A 25,509-nucleotide genomic window follows, 5' to 3' on the forward strand; every position below is an offset into this window, starting at 1 on the left:
CCAACATGCATGCTTCTCCCTCTTGAGAATGATTAGTCGGTTTACCTTTGGGACCCAAGTTTTCAGAGGTTGCAGTGATTTTTATCCACCCCATCCCCACCCCAAACTGTGGTTGCTTGGGTTTGAGCTCAAAGTAACAGATTGTGTTGTTCAGTGATGTGTTAGTCAAGGCAAGGTAATGTACATCACCTTGGTTTGCAGAACCATGTTAAACAACAGAAACAGGTCTTCAAGCAGTTACTCTACTTACACACTCCAGATCTTGACTTCCACCTGGCCTAAAATGACCTCCACTAGAGTTTGCTTTAATTAAAGGCTCCAAAATACAAAAAGCAAAATTTAAAGCATGGACAAGTTAATCTGTGCAGTTGCATTTACATAATTTGAAACAGAAGTTGAGTATTAAACGCTCTCTTCATCCCAAAAACACAGCCTTTTCCATGGCATCCTGCACTGCCATATATTCCAGATGAGCTGGGTAGTTAGAGCATTGGAAATGGGGATTGTTGCGGACATAGTTAAGGAATTCTGGAGCTCCTGGGCAGATGACATTGTCAGCCAGAAGAACTGAGCCCTTCCTCAGCAAGTTGCATTCCTAGAAAGAAGAGAAATTGCTTCATGGTGACTGTTAAGTGGATATGGGTTTCAATGTCATATTCTTTTGTGTTAGCTATGTCATACTCAAGAGTCTGCATCCAAAAACTCATTGTACTGTGGGTTCAGAGGGTAGAAAAGACAAGCGAGAAGCCGAACAACTCTCTTTCTAATCTTCAGTGGTTGTATTTCCTATGCTGACTTTTTCTGCTAACATAATTGGAAGATCATTAGTGATGCTGATAAGCTGTTGGGTCATTCAGGTTTTGAAATAACAAATCAAGTGCAGTGCATGTATGCAGTTAGCTGCTCATATTGTTTCCAGCTATGTCAAAGTGGTTAGTAAGATAGGTCTGTTTTGGCTTTCATGCCTAAGGGTTGAAGTTTTCTTTTTATATGGTGTTAAAATGTTGTAGTAGCTGTTTAGGCCACCTAAGAGATTGGCAGGTACTGGACTGCTTTGGTCAATTCCAGTCAGGCTCCGAAATCAGGAAAAAAACAAACAGATTTCTGAGCTGCTTCTCCTCTCTTCTTCCCCAACTTTCTGCTACTTTGTTCAGCAGCAGGGCATGAAGTATGGTTTGCGTGCAAGGAAGATCAGTCTGACAAATTTCCACAGGGCATAATTAACTTGCAATATTCACTTGAAGTTCAATGCTTATCCTCAGTAAACCTACAAGCATAATTTTTGCTGGTATTTTTGTCTAGTAGAGGTTGCTTATCTGAGCTCATCAGCTATTTTAGAACAGAAAGCCTGTACTTAATCAGGCTGGTTGTTATCCTGTGGTTACAGGCAGCAGCCAAAGCTGAAACATGGGGTAGTTTTTGTCACTCCCAGTGTATTAGAGCATTCCTGTCGATGAGTGTGCTACAGAGACTACTTAGCTTACTGCTCTCACCTTTGGTGACTGAACACCAGTCAGCACAGTAGAAGTGATTTTAGAGAGATGGCAAATATCCTCTGGTCTGTTTTTATTGTGCAGATTAGAAGCCCATGAGTGACAACATGCTGTATTTCCCACCAGTCATCAGGATTTTCGGTGCTCTTTGTGCCAGGCTTTTTTTTAGAACTGCATGAAGAGGAATGATGTTTGGGCCACTCAAAATACATGCCACAAATATGAGTTAGAAAAAGGGGTTGTGACATCTGAGAAAATGCAGGGGTCTTCATCTTTCTCCCCTGAAATTTAGAATGTTTTTTTAAGCAAAGCAACTTTGTGTCACATTTGCTTCAGACTATTCCACGAAGACAGAGCTAAACTGGCTCTTATCTGTTTGCTTTGGCTGTATTGTGAAGGTTCAGCTTTGATAAGGATGCGCTAAGTCTTCCCAGTGGAAAGAGCTCAGTCATGATTACAGAGCCAGTTTAAAAGAAAACATTTTCTGGATACAAAATAATTGGGGGAGGGGGACATTTTCTCTAGCTACTGATGTGTAAATTCAGTGCTGATTGTTCACAATCCCAAACAAATCCTCTCCTTTTCAAACAGCTGTCTGGACAGGAGTGAAATTAAAAAACAGGAGAGCTTGGATGAGAAAATAGTGTTTGTAGTCCTCAAGCAAGGTGAAGACAAAGTTGGTGGACAGACTTGCTGGTTCTGAGTGTAAGAGGCAGCCTAAAAAAAGTGGATTTATTGTAAAGAAAATAATTGAAAAATGGCCCTTCCAGCCAAATAGGCAGTTTTAGAAAGTTTTATCAGCCTGCAACTCCCAGACTAGGAGAGTATCTGTGTGTGTCCAGTGTTTATAGATATAGATGTTCTGAATTTAAACTTTTTAACACTTGAAATTATCTTCCCATCCAGAAGTGCTCTGGTGCACAGTTACCTCACTTTTAATGCTACCTAGCATTGCCTACTGCTGTTACAGCCAACTCATTTTGTATAGGTAACAGGAATGGTTAAGGGGGGTTGAGAAGAAAGAAATGAGCAGAATCTTTCTTCATTCAGGGCTGGAGATAGAGTTGGACAGCACTTGTCTAGCACATGCCTGACTGGGACGGTCTGCACTCTTCTGTTACAGTTAGGCGGAGTAAAGGTTCCTAGAAAGATGATATCCAGCTATGGTACTAACATACACTGCTGGCAGCACAGCCCCAGGCAAAAGTGGAGGAGTTGGTACTCAGGAAACTAGAGCAGCAAATTTGCAGGTCCTGAGTCTGGCCTGCTCCCAGGTCCAGGATGTTCAGGTCAAGTGTTTTGGTTAGTGACCATGTAGAGACTCCCTCCAAGGAGAGCAAGTTGCAGACACTGCACTCCTCCAGATAGGATTTTTACTGCAGAGCCATTTGTTCAGGAAAAAATGTTCACCAGTATTTGCAAAGTCCCTGAGAAATGTTTGGGATCCTGTCCCCTATATCCTTTTTCATAAGGTTGCTATTTTAACTGCCATTTTTCATTTTACAGGATGAGGCCCTTCATAAAGAATACAGGCCTCCCAGATATCTGGGCATATGCTGCTTTATTTTAAGGGTGGAACTGTGCAAACTCACCTGAAGCAGGATGGTGTCTGATGAGTATCGGTCTTTCCAGTGGTCAAGAAAGACAAAATCCAGAGTATCCACTTCATATTTTTTCTTCAGCTGAGGGATAATTTCCTCCGAAGGGCCTTCAAGGATGTTTACCTGTAATGCAAATCCATTTGATGAACTGTGGATCATTAAGAAAAAGCACATGCCTCTAGCTCTTCTTCAGTTGTGGCCAGACATAGCTCAATATAACCTCAGCTGAGTTATTTGCTAGAGTTGGATCACGGGAATTTGTTTTAACAAACTGACTCAGTTATGTCCCAAAATATTTTTAGTCTATGCTATTATATTTAAAAAAAAAAAAAAAAAAAACTGTGACCTTGTTTCTGCTAGATAAAGTGACTCTCTACGGGCAACAAGCGAATCTACTGTTGAAAACACTACTTGTATTAGTTTGACATTTTCATTGCATCTCAGTCAAATCTTGTAGCCCAACAGGAAGCAGAAAATGCAGAGAACAGGTTGGTTTAGAATGAAGCTGGAGGCTACAGTATGTAAGATTAATATGGCCAGTAGAGGGCGGAGGCAGGAACAAGGCTATTACATTTGCCTCACAGGTTTATTGGCATAAGCACTGTGCAACTGAAAGAGGCTGCTACATGTTCATTTGTTAACCAAGTACCATATACTGTGGATGGATGAAAGAAGTGGTAAGGAAATGTGACTGGTTTATGACTCATGGCTGATCAGGAGACTAACTCAGATGTGGAAATGCAATTTGAGATGTCGCTACTGCTTCAGGTTCTCTTCGAGAAGTTAAGAAACACATTAGAAGATCTTACAGTAGCATTCATTTTCTCTATTTTTATAATTTATGTTGAAGCAAGTTGCCCAGATTGTCTGGTCAATAGAGAGGAACTTCTTGGGCACTGCCTTGGGCTGAGATGGGTTATAGACTGGAAATACCTGTGTCTCAACTGACTGCACAGGGAGTCAAGACATTGCAGATTGCCCAAAATATAGGCATCTGTATTGTAACCATCTAGATTTGAACAGGTACGTCTCATCTGAAGTCCACTGCATATAATGCAATTGCTTCCTGTGAGCTTTTGTAACCAGTTAGACTGTGGTTCATTTTTCTGTCATACTCAGTCCTGACACTGATTTGAACCCCTTAGCTTATAAGCAGGAAAGCAATAGTATAGTCTAGCTTTTGTGGAGGGTGACGCAGTGAATTACTCAGCTGTACTCCTGTGAGAGGTCAGGGAGCATAAACTAGGCAAGAAGCTAGTTAAACTAACAAGTGCTGTTGCTGCAAGAATAAAGGAAAACAAAATATCCATGAATAAATACAAGCTGGAAATCATAGGTTTCTGATTATCAGGAGGAGGAGTTGGTGGGGGAATTCTGCAGCTGCACAACAGCAGCAAGTCTAACCAGTTTTGCAATAGTGATTGCTAATTTTAAGAAGACAACTTTGTGAGCTGGTGTGTGTCCTGTGACTATAACAAATGAAACAATTGACCCAGGAGCTTCCCTCCAGGCCTGTATTCTTACAGTTACTATGGGCTTTGATGATAACCCATAGTGAATTGTCGGCAAACTGTCTGCCTACTGCAGTAACCAGTGAATAGCAAAGATGCCAAACAGGAAGATGAAGCGTAAATGCTTTCAAATGTTAGGAGATTTGGATTTAAACAGTTGGTTCTGTCCTTGCCCCTCTGAATCCTCATTCTGACTCAGACAGCAGAAAACCTTGGAGAACAGCCCTGGTAATTTGGTTTCCATCCCCCCATCCTGAGTCTTGACAAGCCCAAAACTCTACCCTAACCCCCCCCACTGGGGTCTGAATTATGCTTGGGCCCCTGACTGCTGTTAATTCATTTAGCTCACTTACAATGTTTATGCAAAAGAGCAAATGACCTTGGTTTTCTGTATGGAGACCTTACAACTTCACCAGTTTTCCCTGCTATCAAGCCTGTCTGTTAAACTCTGCTTCCTCCCAAACGTTTAGGATGTTGCACTTGCTTGACAAGTAGAATAAGAAATTTAAACCTATCATTGCTATTTCTTTGGATATATTCCCATTTTCCATGTATCACTTCCTCATGCCAGCCACAGACAAATGGTATTTACCTTATCTTGTACTCCAGCAAACTCGATCACCTGTTTAGCTATAGCAGCAAATTCTGGGTTGAACTCCACAGTGAGGAGACGAGCACCAGCCTTCAACATCCGTGCAATCCTAACTGCCGAGTAACCACAGTATGTTCCCAGCTCCAAAGCAACCGAAGGTTTGATCTCCTCCACTGTCTTGTCTAGAATTAAACCTGAATAAAATGGAAATGGGTTAACTTCTGACAAAATCGGACTGGTTCATATATAGAAAGGTAAGTTAGTGACGAGAAACTTAAAGTTCCAGTGCTCAGTTGCTCAGGATATTCAAAATTTAAGGGCTGATGTCAAACTATACACTGTTTCCTTTGCAAACTGTCTGTGATCAAGTGATCATGGACATTCTAACATTCAAAGTGCAGATTTTCAACTAGAAAAATCCTAATTTTGCAATGTAAATATTTCTGAGTGAGGAAATGCTGGAATTAACTGAAACATTTTTAGTATTAAAAGGGAAAAATGTAGTGTTTTATTTCCAAGAACTTATTGCAAAACCTGACTATATTTGTGAAATATAAAACTCCTGAATTTTGAGTGCTCATAATTTATTGCAAATGTTACTTGCAGTAATCTGATGTAACACTTCTCATCCTAAACAGTTGTCCTCCAAGGGAAAAAAAATTAGTTAGAAAGTTGCAAAGTATTTGGATTCACTAGATAAATTTATGGGATGGAAAACGTTAGTCAGTTGTTAACAACAACAACAAAATGTTTCCAAAATGAGGTGACAGCATACTATATCCAGAAGATAGGAGGAAAAAGATTTCATTGTCAGAAAACTGTTCCCTCTCTTACTTGTATGGATAGATACTAGACAGCTCATTTTAAAAGGCATTTGAAGGGATTTTTTTTCTGACCCATCTATTTTCTAAGCATACGTATACATTTTATTATGTGATTTTTTTTTTCTAATAGGTCATTTGTTTATGAATAGTATGATGTGCTACCGCTTGCATTTGAGACTCTGCGATCACTCTGGACATCTTGGAATTAAAGATTTATTAACTTTCTACAGATCATCTGAAGAAAAGTCATCTAGAGTGAAGCTTTTAGGAATATAATCCCAAATGATCTAAGTTTAGAGCTTTAACAATTCCTACTCAGGCACTGTCTACTGTTCTACTGCCCTAAGTACCCCAGCATGGTATGCAGAGGAGCTGGATTCACAAAATGTACCCGTGACATAGGAGCATTTTAATTACAATGCTTACAGTTGTGTTTCATTAGCTATGTTAATCCTAGACTAAGCAAATTCCTCTAACAATTTCCCACCAGAAAGTGTATACTGTAAAAAAAAAAAAAAACAAAAACAAAAAAACAAAAAAAAACCAAAAACCTTTTGTATTTAATTCCCAAGGGAATATGTTAATATTTTGCCATTAGTTTTATGAAAAGACTGCATCTTAAAACTATGAAAAGACTTCCCTGCATCTAAGAAAAAGAATATAATATTTTGTCCATGTTGTTTTAGGAGATGAGAACAAGACAATTTACTTGCTAAGTAGCAGCAAAGTCTGATAGCTGCTTCTGTGTACTACAAGTGTGGGATCTCTCCCTTCAAAAGTACATTGTCTTTAACTTGTTTGCAGATACAAAATTCATGTGGTTTAAAATACTTCACTTTTTTTATATAGCATCCTTCAGTTGAAAATCTGAAAGTGCTTCAAGTAATTACGCCTCAAAGCCACCCTGTGTGGGAATTGAGGTACAATGTAGCTCTAGAGTTTCCCATAACTTGTCACCCTTTGCTTACACAGTTGCAGTGTACACAACATGCACAAAACAAGATTTAGTCCCATGACTTCTGGATCTCACTGGAGACCCATTCTCAAAGACATCTGCACAAGCATGCACTATTGTCTGCAGAATTATTTTGCTGACCACAAGGCTGCTGTGGGTCGTTTTTTAGCAGACAGCAGTGGCGGTGTGAATTCAGTAACATGTCCTGTACTGTACTAGCCTCAGATGATATTTCAAGGTATCCCGATGCAATTACCTTTTTCCTTGCCCACATTCATGGCCCACTCCTTCTGGGAGCAGTACTTATCTATAGTGTCAATGACACTACAGGGGTCCCCCCGGACTGCGTTCTGCAGCACAAAATTCAAAATCCTCTGTTCTTTGGTCTGATTCATGATGAAATTGGTTATTTTCTCCCGGATTTTTTCATTCCAGAGAAGGGCAGCAGTGCCGTTTCTCCTGATGAGTACCCCAAAGAGCAGCAGAAGGAAGAGCAGGACGAATACAATGAACAAAAGAACTGAAGAGCTCTCCAGCATCTGGAATGAAAGAGGAAAAACAGCCTAGGTTTAAGGTGGCACAGGAGAGAGCTATTTTTTGTGTAAATATTAAGCTCAATAACTCACAATGAACCATCCTGAACAGGAACACACTAAATTTAATTACAACACTGTACAGAATAGCTGAAAACGGTTCTCTGTCACTCAGTGATGGATTGTGCTCTGTGGCACTCCCTTTAGAAGCAAATGCTACAGGCAGTCAACAAGTGGCTTTATTTAATGCTCTGATCCCTTCCCCCACACAGCTGTCAGCCCTGGCTCCAAACATGCCACTGCACAAGGAGGCTCTTAATGAGCATCAAACCTCTTCTAACCATTTTTTAAAGGATTTAAAATCTCAAATAATTAGACTCTGCATGTGATCTCACTCTAATCTTTGAGCACTGGGAAACTTCTGAGCTAGCCTTGGCAAGAGAATAGCAAACTCCTCACCTTTTAATTCTGAGCTACCTTGCATGCAGACCTCCTTGTTAGCCCTGCCCCTCTGGCATGCTCTGCAGAGAAACAGAGGCTGAATGGTTCAGTAGGACTCAAGCTGCCCCCCTCCTTCCAGAGCTTGCAGCAAAGCTAAAGGCTTGAATCAGATAAGTACCCAGGCTCATGAAATTCAAGAGACATGAGAAGAGCACATTGTTTTTCTGTGGTGGGCAGGCTCCTTTATCTGATGGGATTGTACCTGTTCTTCCCCTGAAATTCAGTGTTGCAGCTGCAGGTTCCTGTGTGCGCGCAGCACAGGTAGCGGGGGGGGGGTGTGTGTGTGTGCGTGTGTGTGTAACTGTCCATCTCTGTGAGTTCAGGGCATCTGAACATAAAGCTCACCAGATGGGATGCATGTCACCCTGTATGGCTCAAGCAATAAATCCTGTCAAAGCTGTTTACTCTGATGGATTTCAAACAAGACCGTATACAGGAAGGCACTCTTATTTCCACACAAGAGTTACAGCATAGAAGACCTGGTAAGAAAGGATTCTTAAAATTAAAGATTTGACTTAGCCTTTGAGAAAGTGCAAAACTAAGGGCTGCGACTTGCTTGAGGCTCTAGCTAAGCGCCTCTCGTACAACACAAAACACGCCTCATTTCTGATGATACAGCTTGTAACACCTCTACTTTTCCAGCTGCCTCCCACAAGCAGGAGCTGAGAGCTGCACGCTGGGTGGGGAGCACAGGCTGGCGTGTGCTCTGGTTAGCAGTAGGATTAGGTTCGTTTGTTCTTGAAATCTAATCCAGCACTTGAACACAGGTCTAGGGATTCAGAAGCTAGTTCTTAACCATAGTACGCTGCTTTGAATAAGGCCAGTATGGTGAGTTGCACTGGTTTTTAAACTATTATTTTCAAAGAACATGGTACTCAACTCTTGGCAGTCTCTGGTTCTTCCTGTTAAATCTTTCTGTCTTCCAGCTTGCTAAAAATGGTGAACAGCTTCTACCTGTGATTGTGTCAACGTTCCACCCACCTGAAGTTCAGCGGAACCATTGCTGCAACAGGAACTACAAGAAGATGCTCAAAAGTTTTGCCTAAATTGCCAGAGACCAAAAGTGCAGGGGTCATATGATTAGCCAAATATCCCCCTAGATCTCTTCCTATCTGTTCTTGCTTCCTTTTTAGTTTCTTTTCCCAAAAAGTTTCCCAGGCAAATCCTAAGTGTTAAGGGTGGTCAGACCTCTATTCTGTAGAGTGACCTGGTACATGTAGGTTACACATGGAAAAATCTATCCCAGTTCTTTAAATTTTGCATCATCCTGCAGAGCACATTTTGAGTTCAGAAGATGACTGGGTTGCCATGGAGACATGCTCAGCCTACAGTACAGCTGATGTTTGTTCACCCATCCACTTACCATAGTCGCACAGCAAGTATAATTTGTTTGGAGCCCTTAAAAGACTACTTTTTCTGCCTTCAAATAGTCATCAATGTTAATACTTGCCTTTCTAATGTTTTCCTTGCAAAGACTGACCTGAGACACTTCCTTTCAGGGCTCACTGGAATCATTAGTGCATGAAAATCTTGCTTCTTGGTTTTTCTGAATTTTGTTTCCTAGGCAGTAAGAAGCTTCCCCTGTGCCTCAATAAGCTCGTGAAGGTCTGAACGTCAGTTTTGCTCCTTCCCTTCTGTGCACTAGTGGTTCTGCTGACAAGTCATAAGTATCCTGGGCCTTCCTAGACGGAGTTTCTGCTCCTTCCAGTCCCTCTACATAAAGTTGCTCCAAATCACCTGTCAGCTGGGAGCTTGGCTTGGACTATGAAAATATCATTGTTTTAACAGAAAAATATCTTTCTAGTTGGTATCACTTGGCTCTTATGGCTTATTATTGACACAGGGGAGAGGTGAAAATTATTCTGAACTGCAAATGAATGGATGGACCCCAGAAACCATTTACTGGTGCCAACGGATGTCTAACCTTCCTGACTCTAAACAAGGGGATCTGCATGAGTCGTGGGTACCAGCAACTTGCTGGGAAGCAGCCAAACCATACTCAGGCACTTTTACAGCTACAGACTTTCTTGGTGCTCTGAATCATTTCACAGTATTGCCAGATGTAATTCCCCAGTTACAATGGATATTTCTGCATCCTCTGAGCAGAACTGATGTAGACTATTGCTTTGGCACCAAGATATTTTGTCACTGTGTTTGAGGCTGTCCTTCAAAGATCTACAGACAGCAAGAATGGATCATAGCTGCAGGAAGAGCTAGGTTGCATATTTTTAGGGGAACAGCTTTCCCCCTTTATTGCTCAGTATAGATATAAGACCACTTGGTGAGATTTCACAAAACAAGGAGAGATGGCATCTGTAGATTAATCTTCATAGCTACTTTCCATTGAACCCTATTAACTCAGCCCAAGTCTCTATCCTGCAGAAATGCTAATACTTTTCTTTTGACAGGAATCAGACTGTGAAAAGTTGTTTTTGGATTTTAACAAAAAGGATTTGTTTGGAGGTAAAAACCTGCCCCTTCATTTTCATATTGCTTCCCAGCATAGAAGAGCATGTTAGCAAACAGTTTTCCATTGCATAATTTTCTGATGCTGCTATGATTTTTTTTTCACAACAAAATTGCAAAACACCACATGCTTAGAAGATCATGTGTTTAAAGAAGGCCTGCTTCTCCTTTGTCTGTAGTCTGGGGAATGCTATTGCTTAACATGTCTCTGTTAGCCAGCGAACAGAAAAGCACTCGACTCAGATTAGGCTTGCTGAATTTTAGTAACTTCAGCTGATTTGAACAAACCGGAAAACATCACCCTCATCCTTACTTGAACGGCAGTATCCTTTGACAGTTCTGTAGTTACAGAAGAGCACACTTCGTGGTGTGGAGCAAAACACCTTGTTTTAGATGCACATGAACTATCTTTTTCAAAGGCACAGACTGTATTCAGGTTGCTGTTGGCCTACGGCTGCCACTCATGGCAGGTACTGCAACATGAAATCCCCTGATGCCAAGAAATACATAGCTTGACGAAAAGGCATAATTTAGGAAATGCTTCTGAGCCACACAGCCACAGCCTTCTATCCCTTCCACCCATCCCTTAAGCAAAAGCCTGAGTAAGCAGACAGCCCTTACAGCTTGTCTGGAAGATCAACAACTGCTGGTTCTGCTGGGATATCTGGGAAACTAATTCTGGATCTCATGCTACAAGTAATGGGATCTTGTTGCTTCAAATGCACCCAGGAATCCCCGCTGAAGGCAAAATACTTATCTCTTCCTGTCATAACGGAGCTACACTGGGGAGTGGCTGTTAGCATTGCTTGTGTAAACACTTTATCTAACAGACACTTATCAAGAAGAAAAGAAATGCCTATGTTTTGGGGATGGTCTGGAACTGAACCTTAAGCAAGGAAACAATTCAATTTGGCCATTCCTATGATCAAGTGCTTAGAAGGATCCATTCTAAAATTTGGTCACTGGCAGCAACAACCTATGTGATGCATGTTGCTTTCTTTCCATTCCTAGATGAGCTCGCTTGTTTTTGCTGTGCTAAGGATTATGTTTCAATTATTGGGGGGTTTATTGCTGTACAACACCCCAGCACCTTGGTAAATTCGCAATACAGGTTGTTCTTAACAGTGCTCCTTTGAGAGGCAATCATCTTAAAAAACAATTTCCAGAGAAGGTAGGTTTCAAAAGGAACAAAACAGACTTGTCTTATTTCTTCTTCTTCTTCTTCTTTTTTAATGCAGTTTCCTTCTTCAAGTTTGTCCCTCTTTTAACCTCAACACAATTTCTGTCTTCTTCGATATGAAAATAAATTTAGTGATAGCATTAGTCTGGAAAAACAGTTTGTCAAGAGCAAGATGCGTTGGTAGTGGTCACGTACCCAAAAGGAAAAAAAAATCTGTACCAAAATAGGTAATAATTTTAATATTCTTAGCTGGCAAATATTTGATGTGAAAATTAAGTGTGTAATTCAACCAATTTAAAACTACCACTGCATAAGAGATGGTCATGTTACAACAGCTTTAGAAAAATGCAGCTGTAATTTTAACTTTAATGTGGATTCATGACATCCATTAAATATACAGTAAAACTGAACTTGCACATAGAGAAGTTTCCCATAGCCACTTATTACAAAGCAGTCACTCCTATTATGTAATGCGTGTTTTGAGGTTCCAAATACACGTTACTACTGCAACCTCTTCCATGTGTTAGAAACACCTTGATAAAGTGAGCCTGCTCTTTGAAAGCTAAAATTTGAAGTAGAAAACAGTAGGAAAATGTAAAACGGAGCAAGGGAATAAACAGAAAACTGGAAGGATAGCATCATAGCAAGGGATGAATAATGCGTATCACTAAATCTGTTTTCAAGAAGACAGAATTTAAAAGAAAACATATTAAAATTTCATGCCCAAACCTGTCAAACTACTGTCAAGTTTTCCTAAGGCATTGGGTTATTTTCTTATGCATCTAATCCTACTCATTTTGTCAGATTTCATAAGACCAAATCATGACTCAATAATGCAATTCAGCATTTTTCTCCTGGTGCAAATCTTAATAAAATAGTCGGCATTTAAATGGGAATACCTCTGTTTCAGTTTACAGAGATTTAAAAATGCACTTTCAAAGAAAGAGGCAAACACAAACTGTGGGAAACTGCTGCCCTAGCTCACTTACTCTTGAACATAGACTACCTAGGTCATTTCAATGGCTTTAAAAGAAGCCTCAAGAGACTAGTTCAGACTTAGGCATCTGTCATTATGGCAACAGTTGTAAAGTTAGAGAATTCCTGCCCCAAACTGTTATATGGTCTATAATTTTTCTACAAACACATTAAAAATGCCCTTGTGAATCAGCACAAAAAAGATACATCCTTGTTCTTTATTCTTGTAAAGGTGACTCCTGCCACTTCACCAAAGGTTACTGTAAGGACCTTGTAGTAATGCTATTTATCAGTCATTCTGGTGAGTTCTTCCAAGAACTGTTAAAAAAAAAATTGGTCTTGGAATTCCCTAAAATGAAAAAAATAGAAGTAGACCAATTGGTAATATCAATTTTTTAAGGTAACTCTAAATAGCCAGATGAAATTCAAGCTGAGATTTTTTTTTCAGTGTTTCATAAAAACTGTATGAAGTCTTCATAACAGTGTTAGAGGAAGGTGTATGGGGATTTAATCTAAACTGGTGATTGCTACTGTTTCTCTATTGCCTTCCAAAACAACCTCTCTCTGCTAAAAACTGTCATTTTTCTGAGAAGAAAAATAAGATGTTGAAAGTAAACAGGTTTAAATACTTTGATGTTCAATAAGGACATATGCCTTAGTGGGTTTGACACTTAGGGGATTAAACAAGTATTAAATATGATTATTTAACTATTCTGAAGCTTGATTCATTATATTATAAATAATTAACAAGACCTTATGTCCTACAGATACAAAAATGAGAGCTGACAGTTATTAAAGTACTTGGGAGGTTGAGCACTATTGGATAAATTTTTTTTCTAATCAAAGAGAATCTGAATAAGCCTACTTACAGAGCCTCTCATTATGATTTTTAGCTTGGATAAACTGATACTGCTTTACTTTGTACTGAAAATGAAGTCCTAGACATAATCACGGAAAAAATCTCTCTGCGAAGACAGTGTGTATGTTAGACATTCTTCATTAGCTATTTCTCAAGACTAGAATGAGAGTGAACTTCGTAATGTTGAGTCAGGGGATTTAGGCTTTAGTCTCATTTCAGCACTAGTCTGACCTTGGGTGAGCTGTCTAACTTACGTCTCTGTTGCTACAAGAGTAAGTTTATGTTACTACTACTTTTGTAGTATTCAAGGTGTTGTGAAACGAAATTAATTCTTGTTGGAAAAGTCCCTGGTGTGGGTATATGGATGACCTGAGGAAGGACAAAGTGATTTTATTAGTGTTAACTAGAGAGCCATTTTAGGATACCAACACAGCAAATGCCAATGTGAGATAAATATTCTTGACTTCATGAACAACAGGAAAAATGTGGAAACAAACCACGCTCCAGATGCTTTCCTTAAGTGATTTCTGCTTGCTGATAAATGAGACCTCGGAGGAAAGATGATGTTACATCCAATCTTGCTATAATTTTTCATGCATTTAATCTAACTGCCAAGTGTTGGTTGGTTGTTCAAGGGTTTATTACGAGTCTCCAAGCATTCAGACAGTACTATAGCATTCTGATGCTAAAGGGTTTAGAATCTAATTTAGACTTTATTAGCTCACATAACCTGGTGAATGGGGAGTGCTTGGTAAATTTATACCATTCAACCTTTTTTCACAAAAGAATCTCTCCAGCAGCCTAACGATATTGATGGTAATAGAAATGGACTACTGTAGTAGAGTGCCTGGGGACAACGGGGCTTGAACTCATTGCAGAGACACTGCTAAGTGTCCGGAGAGAAGAATGTAATAATGCAAACGATTTTCTAGAGATTTTCCACAAAGGCCATAAAAATTAACAGATTAACCCCCTCACCACCACCCATATACATCTGCCCATGAAAAAGAGGTCAGTATAGCCCCTAATTTAAAAGAAAGCTTTAAAAAATGTTGAAGAGGTTAAGTTTGAACTTTTTAATCGGTTATGCTGAAATTATGCCTTTATGTATCTGACAATCTGAAGAACACAGGGGAAGAATTGCGAAAACAATGCAGAAGAGTTAGCATTTATTACACGTATTTTCAAAAGTCTGTTGTTCTGCAGTAGGTCAGAGTAGATCTGTGTTGTGCCATGATCGGGACTGGAATTTCTGACTCCTTGTCCTAAGTTCTCTTGACTGACGCAATCTGTCTTCTGGCATTTTGCTTTTCCTGATCTTTTCCCAGAGCAAAAAAGGCAGAATATTTTGGTCAGAAAGTCTAGATTAATTTCTTCCAAACATATTGTATGCTGTTGTTGTAGGCAACACAATTCAACAACTTCATATTTTAGGGCTTTTAAAGGGCAAAAAAAAATCTTTTTACCTTTTATTCTTTCATTATGGTTTATGTATTTTCAAATGAGTACAACACAGTGAAGAATAATCAGCATATTGCCAAATGTGAATAGCTTGTATTTCAATGGAAACTTAGTCTGGTCTTTTGAGATTCAGATTTTCCACTGACATCATGAAAACAAGCTGAACAGACTTTATATAATTTTTTACTAAGTATTTCTTGCATGAAATCTCAATTTCCCTCTTCCTAGGGTTTCTCAAAGAACTACAATCTAGCTTCATTACCATGACTACAAAAATTTCAGACCTCCATAAATGCAAAGGTCTGCTGATTTCACTTTTTTTTTTTTTTTTTCCCCTAGTTCTTTTTTCTTTTCACTTCCCTCTTGCCAGGTTGAAAGGAAACAAATACGAGTTTCTCTTTAGTGAATGAAAAGAGGAGAAAAGTACCTATTATCTTCTAGGGAATCCCATCAACTAAACTTCATAAGGGTGTTTAACTCCATTCCCCCTGGATAGATTTCAATTAGGATAATTATATTCTACCTATTAAAACTCCCTTTGCAGTAGCTATTGTCTAAATGGCATTCAGTGCTGTTACCCAAAGGAAAAAGTTTATATAGTGGTTATGTGTCCCATAAAACAGACTAGGATTTAGAAGAAACTGGCCTCACAGAGAGGCCTCTTCTCCGTCCAACAGGCAGGTCCATGAGCGTCTGCAGAGTTCAGATCCAGACAGGCCTAACAAACATGCTGCAGGATTAAAGCCAGAGTTTGGCATGAAAGCATTGTTGAAGAATAAGAAATGCACTTTACTGTTCCCTGAGTAATGACAAGTTTTTTAGGAATAAGACCTGTTCAGGTGACCCTAAAAAACATTTGTTTCTAACCATCCTTCTTCCCACTCCAGAATTCTAGATGTGTTTGCACTATTTGTACTACTGTTTTGAGCATGGGGTTGGTATAGCTCAGCGGAGCCGCATGAATCCCACCTGGGAGACAGTGAACTGCTGAATGTAGAGTGCTATGCCCTGGCAGCACACCAGGAAAACATTGTCTTAGTTGAGATTTTCATGCTTTCCAGGAGGTGAAATAAGCTCCATTTGAATGATTCTTCCCCCCTCTCCCCCGCAATGGAGGTAAGGAGAAGGGGCTGAAAGACACTATATCTCCTTAAACTCTTCCAAAATGGCTAGTTGTCCTCAGCATAATTACCTGTGACAGATCTATTTCATGTTCTCACTTTATATCACAAAGGCCAAGGACTGGATGCTCAGTGTCCCAAATCCCCACTGTGTTGTCCTGCCCTGCCGCCAAGGCTACCAGCTAATCTAGTGTAAATCTGCCTTCCTCCTGCAACAGCCTTCTGCTATGCACAAACTGCTCTCCAGGCCAGGGAGGCTGCATGGCTGAGGACTGATAGTGAGGACACCCACTGAAGGATCTGGAAGAGCAGGAAGCAAATCCCTACTGAAATGAAGCTTTATTTCTATGGAAAGGAACAGCTCTAACAGGCCAAGCAAGGTGAGATCCACTACAGCACAGCAGGTAACCAAAGCACTTGTTTGGAAAGAGGCATTCGGGCTGAGACAGAGCAGGGCCTCAGACCTTGCTCTCAAACTCCGGAGTGGGCACAGGGTGTCTCTTTATTTTAGCTAGAAGCTGCTTCCTGAGAAATCCCTCCTGAACAGAGTTTCATCAAAACTGGTATGGCCTCACACATTAATATCTGGTTTCAAAGACTGCTGCCAAAATTATGTTTTTTCAGAAAATTCCTGGTCAGTTCTAATTTCAGTGAGCCTGAAGGAATGCTGAAAGACAACAGTGTGGGACTGGCAGAGATAAACCTGATCCCAGCTCCAGGCTGCTGAACTTGACTGACACAAGCAAATTGTTTGCAGTGTAAACATGGTTAAGCCCTTTTCCCTCTCATGCAAACTAAAGCCATAAATCGGGTAATTTTTTCTGTTGCACTTAAATATTGTGATCTTATACAAATACATGATATTCTGAAGCTGAGGACTTTGTTAGAGGGGGCCATGGCTGGCTAAGCACAAAAAAGTAGGCTTAAATGCAGCAATGAGGTAAAGATGATTTATGGAGCTCACCGGTCTGAGGTATAGGTGACAGTACCAGTAAATACGAGTTTGCTTTTAAAGGACAGAAGGTAAAGGATGTCCATAAAGGGCATCAGAAAGATACTGTGGAAGCAGCAACAGGGTTAGCAGCAAAAGTACTATGTTTTGTTGTACTTCTTCAGAGACATTTTGCTCTAGCAGAACTCCCTAGTCAGAATGAAAACCCACAAAAAATACAGCTGCAGCCACACATGTATAAAAGCAGCTATTCATAGTCAAATATGACCGAACTGAAGCTTCAATTTACATTCAGCTTTTTCTTGAGTACAAATGAGTACCAAATTCTGGCATACTTGTAGCCATAAATTACATTTTCAATTTAGTCAGGGTTATCTCATCTCGCTTTTTTCAGCTGTCAAGGTTTACAATACAATACAAATACATTACACGCAAATATGTCCTACTCTGTCTCTGTGAAAGCTGTAGCTGCCCACAGACTGGCTTCCTGACAATGAGTGCCAGTGAGAAATGTGGCAAACGCTGCTTCTTCATATTCAGCACTGTCTAAAATAGTGACATTATCGAAGATAACAAAACATGTCAGGTCTGAGAAATAGGAAAATAGAAATATGTACCTTTCTCAGTATAGCAGAAGCTGTTCCCTCCGATCTTTTCCTGAGCTGCTCTGATGTGGATTTTACAGAATAAGAGTCCAAGAGCCTGCAGTATTCAGTCACATTCGATCACATCACAGGAACAGCTTACCAGTTCTGTTACCCAGACTCTAAAAGAAGCAGCGTCCTTTTCCCCAACTCCTCCTTTCACAGATTTCTGCACTCCTTAAAGGTGTCCAGTGCTCTAATGACCTTGAAGAAAGCTATTCATCTGTCTTCTAATGACAGTGTTCTTGTTACTTAGCTACAGCACAGTGAATGCTGACAAAGTCAGGTATGAGCTCAGTGTAAATGCACTGTGTTCAATCAAGCAACTCCAGGAATGAATTTGGAGTGATTTAGTTCTTTTTTCAGCTCGGATGTGGCATGCTACTGCCAGTGCAAAAGTTGCAGAAACAAGACGTAGGCATGTGGTCTAAATATAGAGTGCTGCTGGAGGGAGGGGAAGGGAGGTATGTATAGCAAATTGCTTAACTGCAACTAAAGGAGGAGGTGCAATCCATACATTATGAGGAGTATATTTGAATTCCTATAGCTTCCAGTTAGAAAAATATTGTACAACAAAACAGTTCAGAGATAGAAGAAGAGGCTTATTCTAATAGAGCTTTTTCTTCTCTGGACTATCTTGTTTCCTTGGAGGTAGGAACACAGAGGACAATCAAGCTGCAATTAAATTACACCACAGAAGAAAATTTAAAACCTCCAAATCACACAATCTGACAGTAGTTCTCTGTTGCATTCTCACTAGAAAACTCAGACCTAGTCAGTGTTTGAAGCTCTAGCCTAGAAACTTTTTACAGGATTCAGAGAAGAAAGGGCTTGTATGAAAAATAGCAGCAGCTGGACCTGAGAAACTGAAAACAGGTTTTTGTCATAGGAAGGGGGAAGAAAAAAGGTCCTTGGAAGAATTAGAGGCTACCTCTGAGCATTAGGAGAGCAGAATAAAAATTTGAAGTGGATGAAATGAATAAAGAATTGTAGGAAGTAGATACAAGCGATGATCAAAGTGTTTTTTTTAACTCTAAACAAAACATAACTAAGACCCTGGAATATAGCACAGTACCTAATGTCAATACAGAATCACTTTGAAATATCCCTTCCATGTCTAACAGAGCTTTAGCTCAACACATATTTTCTTATAATCCAGACATCAAGCAGAACAAAGAATGAAAAAAAGCAATATTGTACTCCAGCTTCACCAACAGTAATTTCCTGTCTGGCTGAAAGCTAGTTCTGAAAGCATGACAGGTTGTGTCCACAAGATCCCTGATGCCACCCACAGTCAATTTTAAGTGAGAATTTATTTTACTGCTTGGCTGTGGTGAAAAGAACTTAAAACAGTAAAGCTAATTCTGTGCACTGACGTTGTTCTGTAAGAGTACAGCTATTCTTTGAGCATGTCCTTACAGCTAACTACAGCCAGTTGTGAACTGGTGGGTGGTATCAGCCCAGATTCTGCTTAGCATAAATTAGTGCCAAGACTTACCAGTTTGAGCAGAGTCCCATGACAAAACTTCTAAAGGACTTCCAGATTAGAGCTGAATCATATTTTTCAGGCTAGGAGCATGGGAGGAGCAAACTTGCTTCTGCCTGCCCAGAACTGTGTACTTGTATGATAAAGGGCATGCCTGCAAAGTAACCCTTTCTGTTGTCTGGATATTTCATTACATACGTAAAACTGACAAAAGGCAATTAACTGCAAAACTAGATAAAGCCATAGGTTCAGCTAGCTTAGCACTCAAACTGTGTGATAATGGCCAGAAGTTGCTTCCAAGTAGAAGACAGTAAAGAGTAGAAATCTTGTAACACGTTATTATGGTATAATTTTTCTGTAAGAGAAGCTTCTTTGACAGGCTCTTAGATTGTGGCTTATGCCTTTCTTTAATTTACCTTTTTGCCCAAGATACCATCTATCTACGTATGGTGGTTTTTTGGTAAGTTTTGGCCAACATAGTTATATTGCTACAATCCCTAGAGTGGATAGTTACACTGCTATTCACATGACTTATTCTTGTCTAGATTTATCCTGATGTAAATACATTCACGTTAGAAAACTGTGGAGAGCCATAAATGTATCAGCATAATACAATTTTTGTGTAGAGACAAGGTCTTAAAAGATGGATTAGGTTATTGTAGAGCACTAGGCTACTGCGTTCACAGGGCACCTCCGTGGGAAGATGCAGACCCTGGATGTCTTAGCTTAGGGGTTACAGTGTCACGCTAACGGCAACAGATCAGAACTGTACTGGCTCAGACAGTAGACAGAGTTAAATTCAGGTCTGTCTGCACAGACTTAAGTAGACTTGTTCATGCACACGGACCCCAGTCTCAAATGGAGGCCATACAGCTGCAATCACATGATGCAATGTGGCAGTGCTATCCCCACTGGCGCTGCACAGCAAGAAGCTAAAGCTCTCCCATTAAATCCATGCCTGGCATAACAACAGGCATTCCCTTCTCCTAATAACCCTGACCAAAGCCTGTTTTTTAAAAGCCTAAACAAAGAGAGGCAAGAGAGCTAGCACATTATCACGAACTCCACAGATCATGTGAAATATTGACTGAAAAAGAATTCTTTGGAGCTTGCATTTTCTGAATAGCAGGAGGGATTTTCTTTTATGGGCATTTGCTGTTTTCTACAGTCAAATTAGTTTCTCTTGCTGAGAAACATGAAAAAGAGGAATTTTGAGAGGAAGTACCACTCCTATATGAAACCACATGGAGATATCTAAAATAGGAAACAGCTAAAAGAGAAGAAAGATGGCCAGCAAAATTATACTCTAAAATTTAACAGATAATACAAGTAGCTAGACTATGCTGTGTTTACTGTGCATCTTAAAAGGTTATCATTTAGACTGAAAAAGCTTCCTGCTTCGAAAGACTTCATGACTCCTTATGAAAACTTTGAAAAGGCTCAATTAAGTCTACCATATTTCTGTATCTCCCCCCATGCTTCTTTTTAGATATATGCTGACGCATTTGAACAAAATCAAGAACTGATGTTACTTAAAACTTCATCTGTTCCTGCTGTTGCTTGCCCACTTGAAATCAATTAGTTGTTAAGGACAAGCTATAAGCAGAGAATTCTATGTTAAGGAAGTAAAGAATGAAACAGCATAGATGAATTTCTGAGCAATTAAGAGCCTTACTTTCAGATAAATTTCTGAAAATAAAAAAGCAAAAAAGGGGGAAACGTCAACAAAGTTCAAATGTTAAACCATTTTTATTGATTTATGAACTTACGCACAAATGTTTCCCACAGCTGAAAAATGTATTCTTTGTCACAAGATGTCTTTTGGGGGCACTTATCATATATTAAAATGGTTGATTATCTTTTAGAATTAAATTTTTAAAGGAAATTTAAACTATGACCTGATTTAGAGTAATTCTGCAATATGTCTACTTTCCTTAGCTTTCTTCTGAATACAGGTTTTTTGGATACATTTTCAGAGCTTTCAGTGAAAAGTTACTAACAAATGGGATAAAATATTTGCCTCATCTTAACAAAATGTTGCAGCCCCTATAGACTTCCCATGGAATCTATCTAATCATCACCGCAATCACAAAAACGAAAATTAGACACCTTCTTCCCTTATCAGTTTGGCTTTTAACTCTCCTAAAGATTGATTTGCCAAAGCTTTTAAAAGCAGAATCTCACTGAAAGAGGCCCAAAATGCAGAAAGTTTTTCTATTTTCAGCTACAGCAGAATTTGATTGTAAACAACAGCCACAGATTCCGTCATGCCATTGTAAAGCAATACCCGGCTTCCAAGAAAAATTTATCCTGGAAAATTCTTGCTACACAACTTCTCAGTTAAGCAGCCTCAAATAAAAGTGGTAAAAATACTTCCATTGTTTACCCATGATCTATGTCTGAGCAAGCATCCTCAGTTGTCAGTACAGCCCTCATGTTAGGATACTGTCCGTGTACTTACTGATTTGAAATGTGTGAAGATTTTACTTTGCTTTGAAAAAAATGCAGAGACAGTGAATCACCTCTCTCCTGCTACCACTTATTCTGTCCTTTTTGTAGCTCTAGGATATGGTTCAAATCCTCCCTCAATTGCTGGGGACTATATCACTATTTTCACTTGCACCTTCACTGTGTGTCATGCCTTTTTTCACAGTGTCACCAGTGCTTTTCCTTTCCCTCCTCCTTAATGCTAAGGACATCATGCCACACGCTAGCAGAGGAACGACAAGAAAAAAAAAAAAGGGGTACAAGCAATCTCAAGAGAGATGGAAAGAAACCATAAAGTACTACCTGGCTATGGAGACCTCTTAGGTCAACCAGTGATTTGGTACAACTCACTGCCACTAATGCAAATGATTAATTACATCATGCCATAAATGTAGCTTCTGATATAATCCATTTCCCACCCCACCCTCACCCCTCCCAAAGAAGAGAAACAATGTGATGAGTTTGAAAGATGGTATCTATGTAATACACCTCTCCATCTTCCTCCACACTGCCAAGTAGCTGATCTGAGAACATTAAATATAAAGCAAACAATGCTAGAAGAACAGCAAAGAAAAAACAACATTCTTAAACAGTCAGACTTTCTAAAGTACTAGATAGAGAAGGTGGCTTGTCCTGGTTGTCTTCACGAGGAAGAATTTAAATAATCCATTGATAAATGTAACAGAAGGTACTTCATATGAAGAAAAAAGAAAAAAGAGAAGTTCAAGCTGTCCTTAAAATGAATTCAAAAGGAGAAAGTCTACCTGTTATCAGAACTGATTCATGCATAACAAAACCTAAGTTTCTGTTGAACAGGTTTATATTTGTTTCTGAAGTGCCCTTTCAATACTGCACTGTTTACAATACACTGAATAAACATCCCACCTGGAAATAAACCAAGCCACCTAACATAGGAAATTACTTTCTAATTATTTAAATACGACTAGCTACAGCTGACAAAATTCTATGGAAATATGATGTTAAGTCTGATAACTATCTTTCAAGAGGTTTTTTTTTACATCTCAGGTTTCTAAAAATTATTCTTTCACTGTAGAAACACAATGTTCCATGTAAATGCTTCCTGATATTAGAAAGCATCTGCCACTAAAGGACTTCAAGTGTGCTTTCTTAAAAAATAAGATATATAGATAGATAAAATATATATCACTCCATTTATTCTGATTAGCTTAATGCTAACTACAAAGGAGGTAAAATAAGAGAGTAGAGAGCTATAGCAGATGAACCAAAGCCACATTAGAAACCACACTTGATAACCAGAATCTCACTGGGTCTGGTCCCCGAGAAAGATTTTTCAAGTATAGCACAGACACACCTGCTTAGCGCTGCAGTAAACATCAGTGGCTTCTCCTCTGACTGACATTGTGACCTTGGGCAAAACCCACCCATCATTTCTGGTAGTTGTATCTTTTGGTCCCAGAGACCAAGCTTGTGAGAATGTGCAGGAACAGGTGGAGTGACGTTTACGCTAACTTCATACTTTCTTCCGAAGAGGGTGGTCCTGATGGGAAAGCCTTCATCTGTGTAATTCCGCAGTGATACAGGCAAAAGAGGCCCAGGCCACTGTGAGATACAGGCAAAGGACTGGTGACATCCCAGCTTCCCACAGTGTGCCAGTGGCACAGCAGCAACTATGGATAGTTGTTTCCTAGATGACTTAACAGGGATGCCAAGTGAAAGTAAATGACGCACATTCAAGCTAGAAAAGAGAGGGTGTGCCGATAGGTTCAGGAAGTGATGAAGATCTAAAAGAAGCTGTAAACTCATCACCACTGTGCAGGCTGTGGTTCATTTAGACTCTGAGCTCTAAAATAATGAAAGCAACCAGGAATGTTAGTTTACAGTGTGGCTGTTACAATGGTCACTTGGCCAAGATCCTATCCTTCAACAGTTTAGAAGCATTACTCCAAAATTGCCAGCAATTCTTTTCTAAATCGCCACTGTCCGTGATAATTAAAGGGAGCTTCTTCCATCAGAAGCTTTGCCATATTTAAAGCCTTTCCTTAATAGTGAGACACCATAATGCAGCAGCAACATTTCTTCACATAAAATTTGTTTTATGGTTGGAGAGACTGAATTCTGCCCTTGATCCTATCCATCTGACCTGAATGCTGGGTGGAGAAGACACGCTCAACACTGCTTAATTCAGTTCAGAGCAGTGACTAACCTGAACAGTGGAAAATAACTTCGCAAGCAAGTACCTGGAGAGTATAAATGATTAGTATCTGAATATTCTTTTAATTATAGGTCTCAGTGCTCTCTACTCAAGTCTTTCTACTGCTGTTGCAGTAGGTAAGAGTGTTTCTAGTGATTTATTGATTACTGCTGCAGGAGGCGACATGCCATGATTTCAAAATGCAGCAGAGAGGGTTTCAGCCTTATTTTTCACAACAGTGATCCTGGACAACTTTTCAATCCGCTTACTTACTCGTAAGTAATTACCATTTCACATATTTTCAAACATTAATTAACATTGAGTGAAAAAAGTTAGTCCGACCTACTCTAGAAGGTGATGCTCGTTCTGCAAAACTTTCTTTCGGCAATTTTATTTTCCGGCCATCCCTCCTCAACCGTGTGCCACGTTGATGGTTTCTCAGTCAAAACGGTCGGATGCTGCCCTCTTGCGAGCCAGGCCCTTGCTCCAGAGCCAGGCATACGGCTACCCAGAAACGGTTCTTGTCACCTAACGGCTCCTTCCACCCAGAGGAAGGGGCGAGTTCTTTGTCCCAAACTCAGATCTGGCTATAGTGGCGGTTATGGCGTATAACTCACAGCAGCAAGCGGGACTGCTGTTATGCCACAGCAAACGCCAACAGCCATTTCCTCGTTCCCTGCGGCATCGTTTGGACCAACGCCTGCTCCGAGACCTGCTACCTTCGGCTACCGAAATGTCTCTGAGCATTAACGGGCTCTCACGGCTCCAATCCAGAGCACCTGACAGCAGCACCCTTCCCTAATGGAGACATAATGCGGAGCACGGGGCAGGAAACGCTGCCGATGGCCGGGAGGTGGCCGAGGAGCGCTGTCGCAGCCGGCCTGCGCGGACATCGGCGTTACCGCGGGTTGAGTACGCGGCAAACCTGGCCCAGCCGCTGACCGGGGCAGTGGGGCCAAGCCCGCCATTTCGGTTGACCGTTTTCGCTCCTCTCAGCCAGGCATCCCTGGCTCTCAGTGCTGAACACACCTCAGTCACAGGATGGGGAAGGGAGGGGGGCTCGGTCCCACCCGCCCCTCAGCGGTTTGCACTCAGCCCGCGCGCCGCTCCGGGGTGCCTGTGCGAGGGGGCCGCGGCGGGCGACGCCGCTGCCGCCACGTGCCCCGGGAAAGGAGACGCCGCTCCTCAGGGAAAAAGCACCGGGCTCCGAATCAGGGCTCCGGGCGGCCGATATCGTCCTCCCGCACTGGCCTTCCCCGCGCCCCCCTGCGCGACGCCTCTGCCGCGGCGGGAAAGCGGCCGCCCGCCCCGACCGGCGCGGCCCGCCTCCCCTCAGGGCTCCCCTCCCCCACCCCCCGCCGCCCTCACCGACCCGGCGTTGCCGTCGCCGCCTCCGCTGCTCAGGCGCCAGGCGGGCAGCCCGCAGGGGTCCTGGCCCCGCGCGCGGGCCCTGTGCCGTACAACATGGCGGCGCTGTGGCGGAGGCCGGAGCGTCTCCTAGGAGTCTCGGGGCTGTGCCGTACGGCGCGGGCCCTCTCAGGTACGCGGCGCCCGCCGGGCTCGGGCCTCCGCCTGCCTCGCGGGGAGCGGGCCGCCCTCCCCGTCGGCCGCTGAGGGGGGTCCCCCAGGCCCTCGCCGCTCACCTGCGGGCCGCAGGCGGGGGCCTCCTCCCTCAGCGGCCACCCCGCTCCGGGC

The 25,509-nt window shown here is 41.2% G+C and overlaps 2 protein-coding genes and 1 long non-coding RNA gene across 5 annotated transcripts in view; 2 read left to right on the plus strand and 1 right to left on the minus strand.

Moving 5' to 3' along the window:
- Positions 1–262: 262 nt before the first annotated feature.
- Positions 263–25,306, minus strand: COMT (catechol-O-methyltransferase). 3 transcript variants are annotated; one of them, XM_064522123.1, is made up of 5 exons: positions 25,187–25,306; positions 7,233–7,515; positions 5,198–5,391; positions 3,086–3,217; positions 263–595 (listed from the first exon to the last, which is right to left on the minus strand). In XM_064522123.1, the coding sequence occupies exons 2-5, from the start codon at positions 7,513–7,515 to the stop codon at positions 416–418; spliced, it is 789 nt and encodes a 262-aa protein (XP_064378193.1). In that variant the 5' UTR covers positions 25,187–25,306; the 3' UTR covers positions 263–415. The 3 variants fall into 3 exon arrangements, with proteins under 3 accessions (XP_064378193.1, XP_025962664.2, XP_025962665.2); XM_026106879.2 differs by lacking the exon at positions 25,187–25,306 and adding an exon at positions 19,167–19,286; XM_026106880.2 differs by lacking the exon at positions 25,187–25,306 and adding an exon at positions 17,642–18,077.
- LOC135330207 (uncharacterized) lies at positions 7,445–9,094 on the plus strand. Its single transcript, XR_010392055.1, has 3 exons — positions 7,445–7,577; positions 8,334–8,492; positions 8,937–9,094. It is a non-coding gene; the product is annotated as an uncharacterized LOC135330207 (long non-coding RNA).
- The window catches only part of TXNRD2 (thioredoxin reductase 2), a 38,713-nt gene continuing 38,446 nt past the window's right edge, over positions 25,243–25,509 (plus strand). The window contains exon 1 of the mRNA XM_026106874.2: positions 25,243–25,354. Within this exon, the coding sequence (XP_025962659.2) occupies positions 25,279–25,354 (76 nt within the window). The 5' untranslated portion in view covers positions 25,243–25,278. The remainder of the gene's footprint in view (positions 25,355–25,509) is intronic.

The sequence above is a fragment of the Dromaius novaehollandiae genome, chromosome 17 (assembly GCF_036370855.1).
Source record: "Dromaius novaehollandiae isolate bDroNov1 chromosome 17, bDroNov1.hap1, whole genome shotgun sequence".
NCBI classification, from domain to species: domain Eukaryota; kingdom Metazoa; phylum Chordata; class Aves; order Casuariiformes; family Dromaiidae; genus Dromaius; species Dromaius novaehollandiae.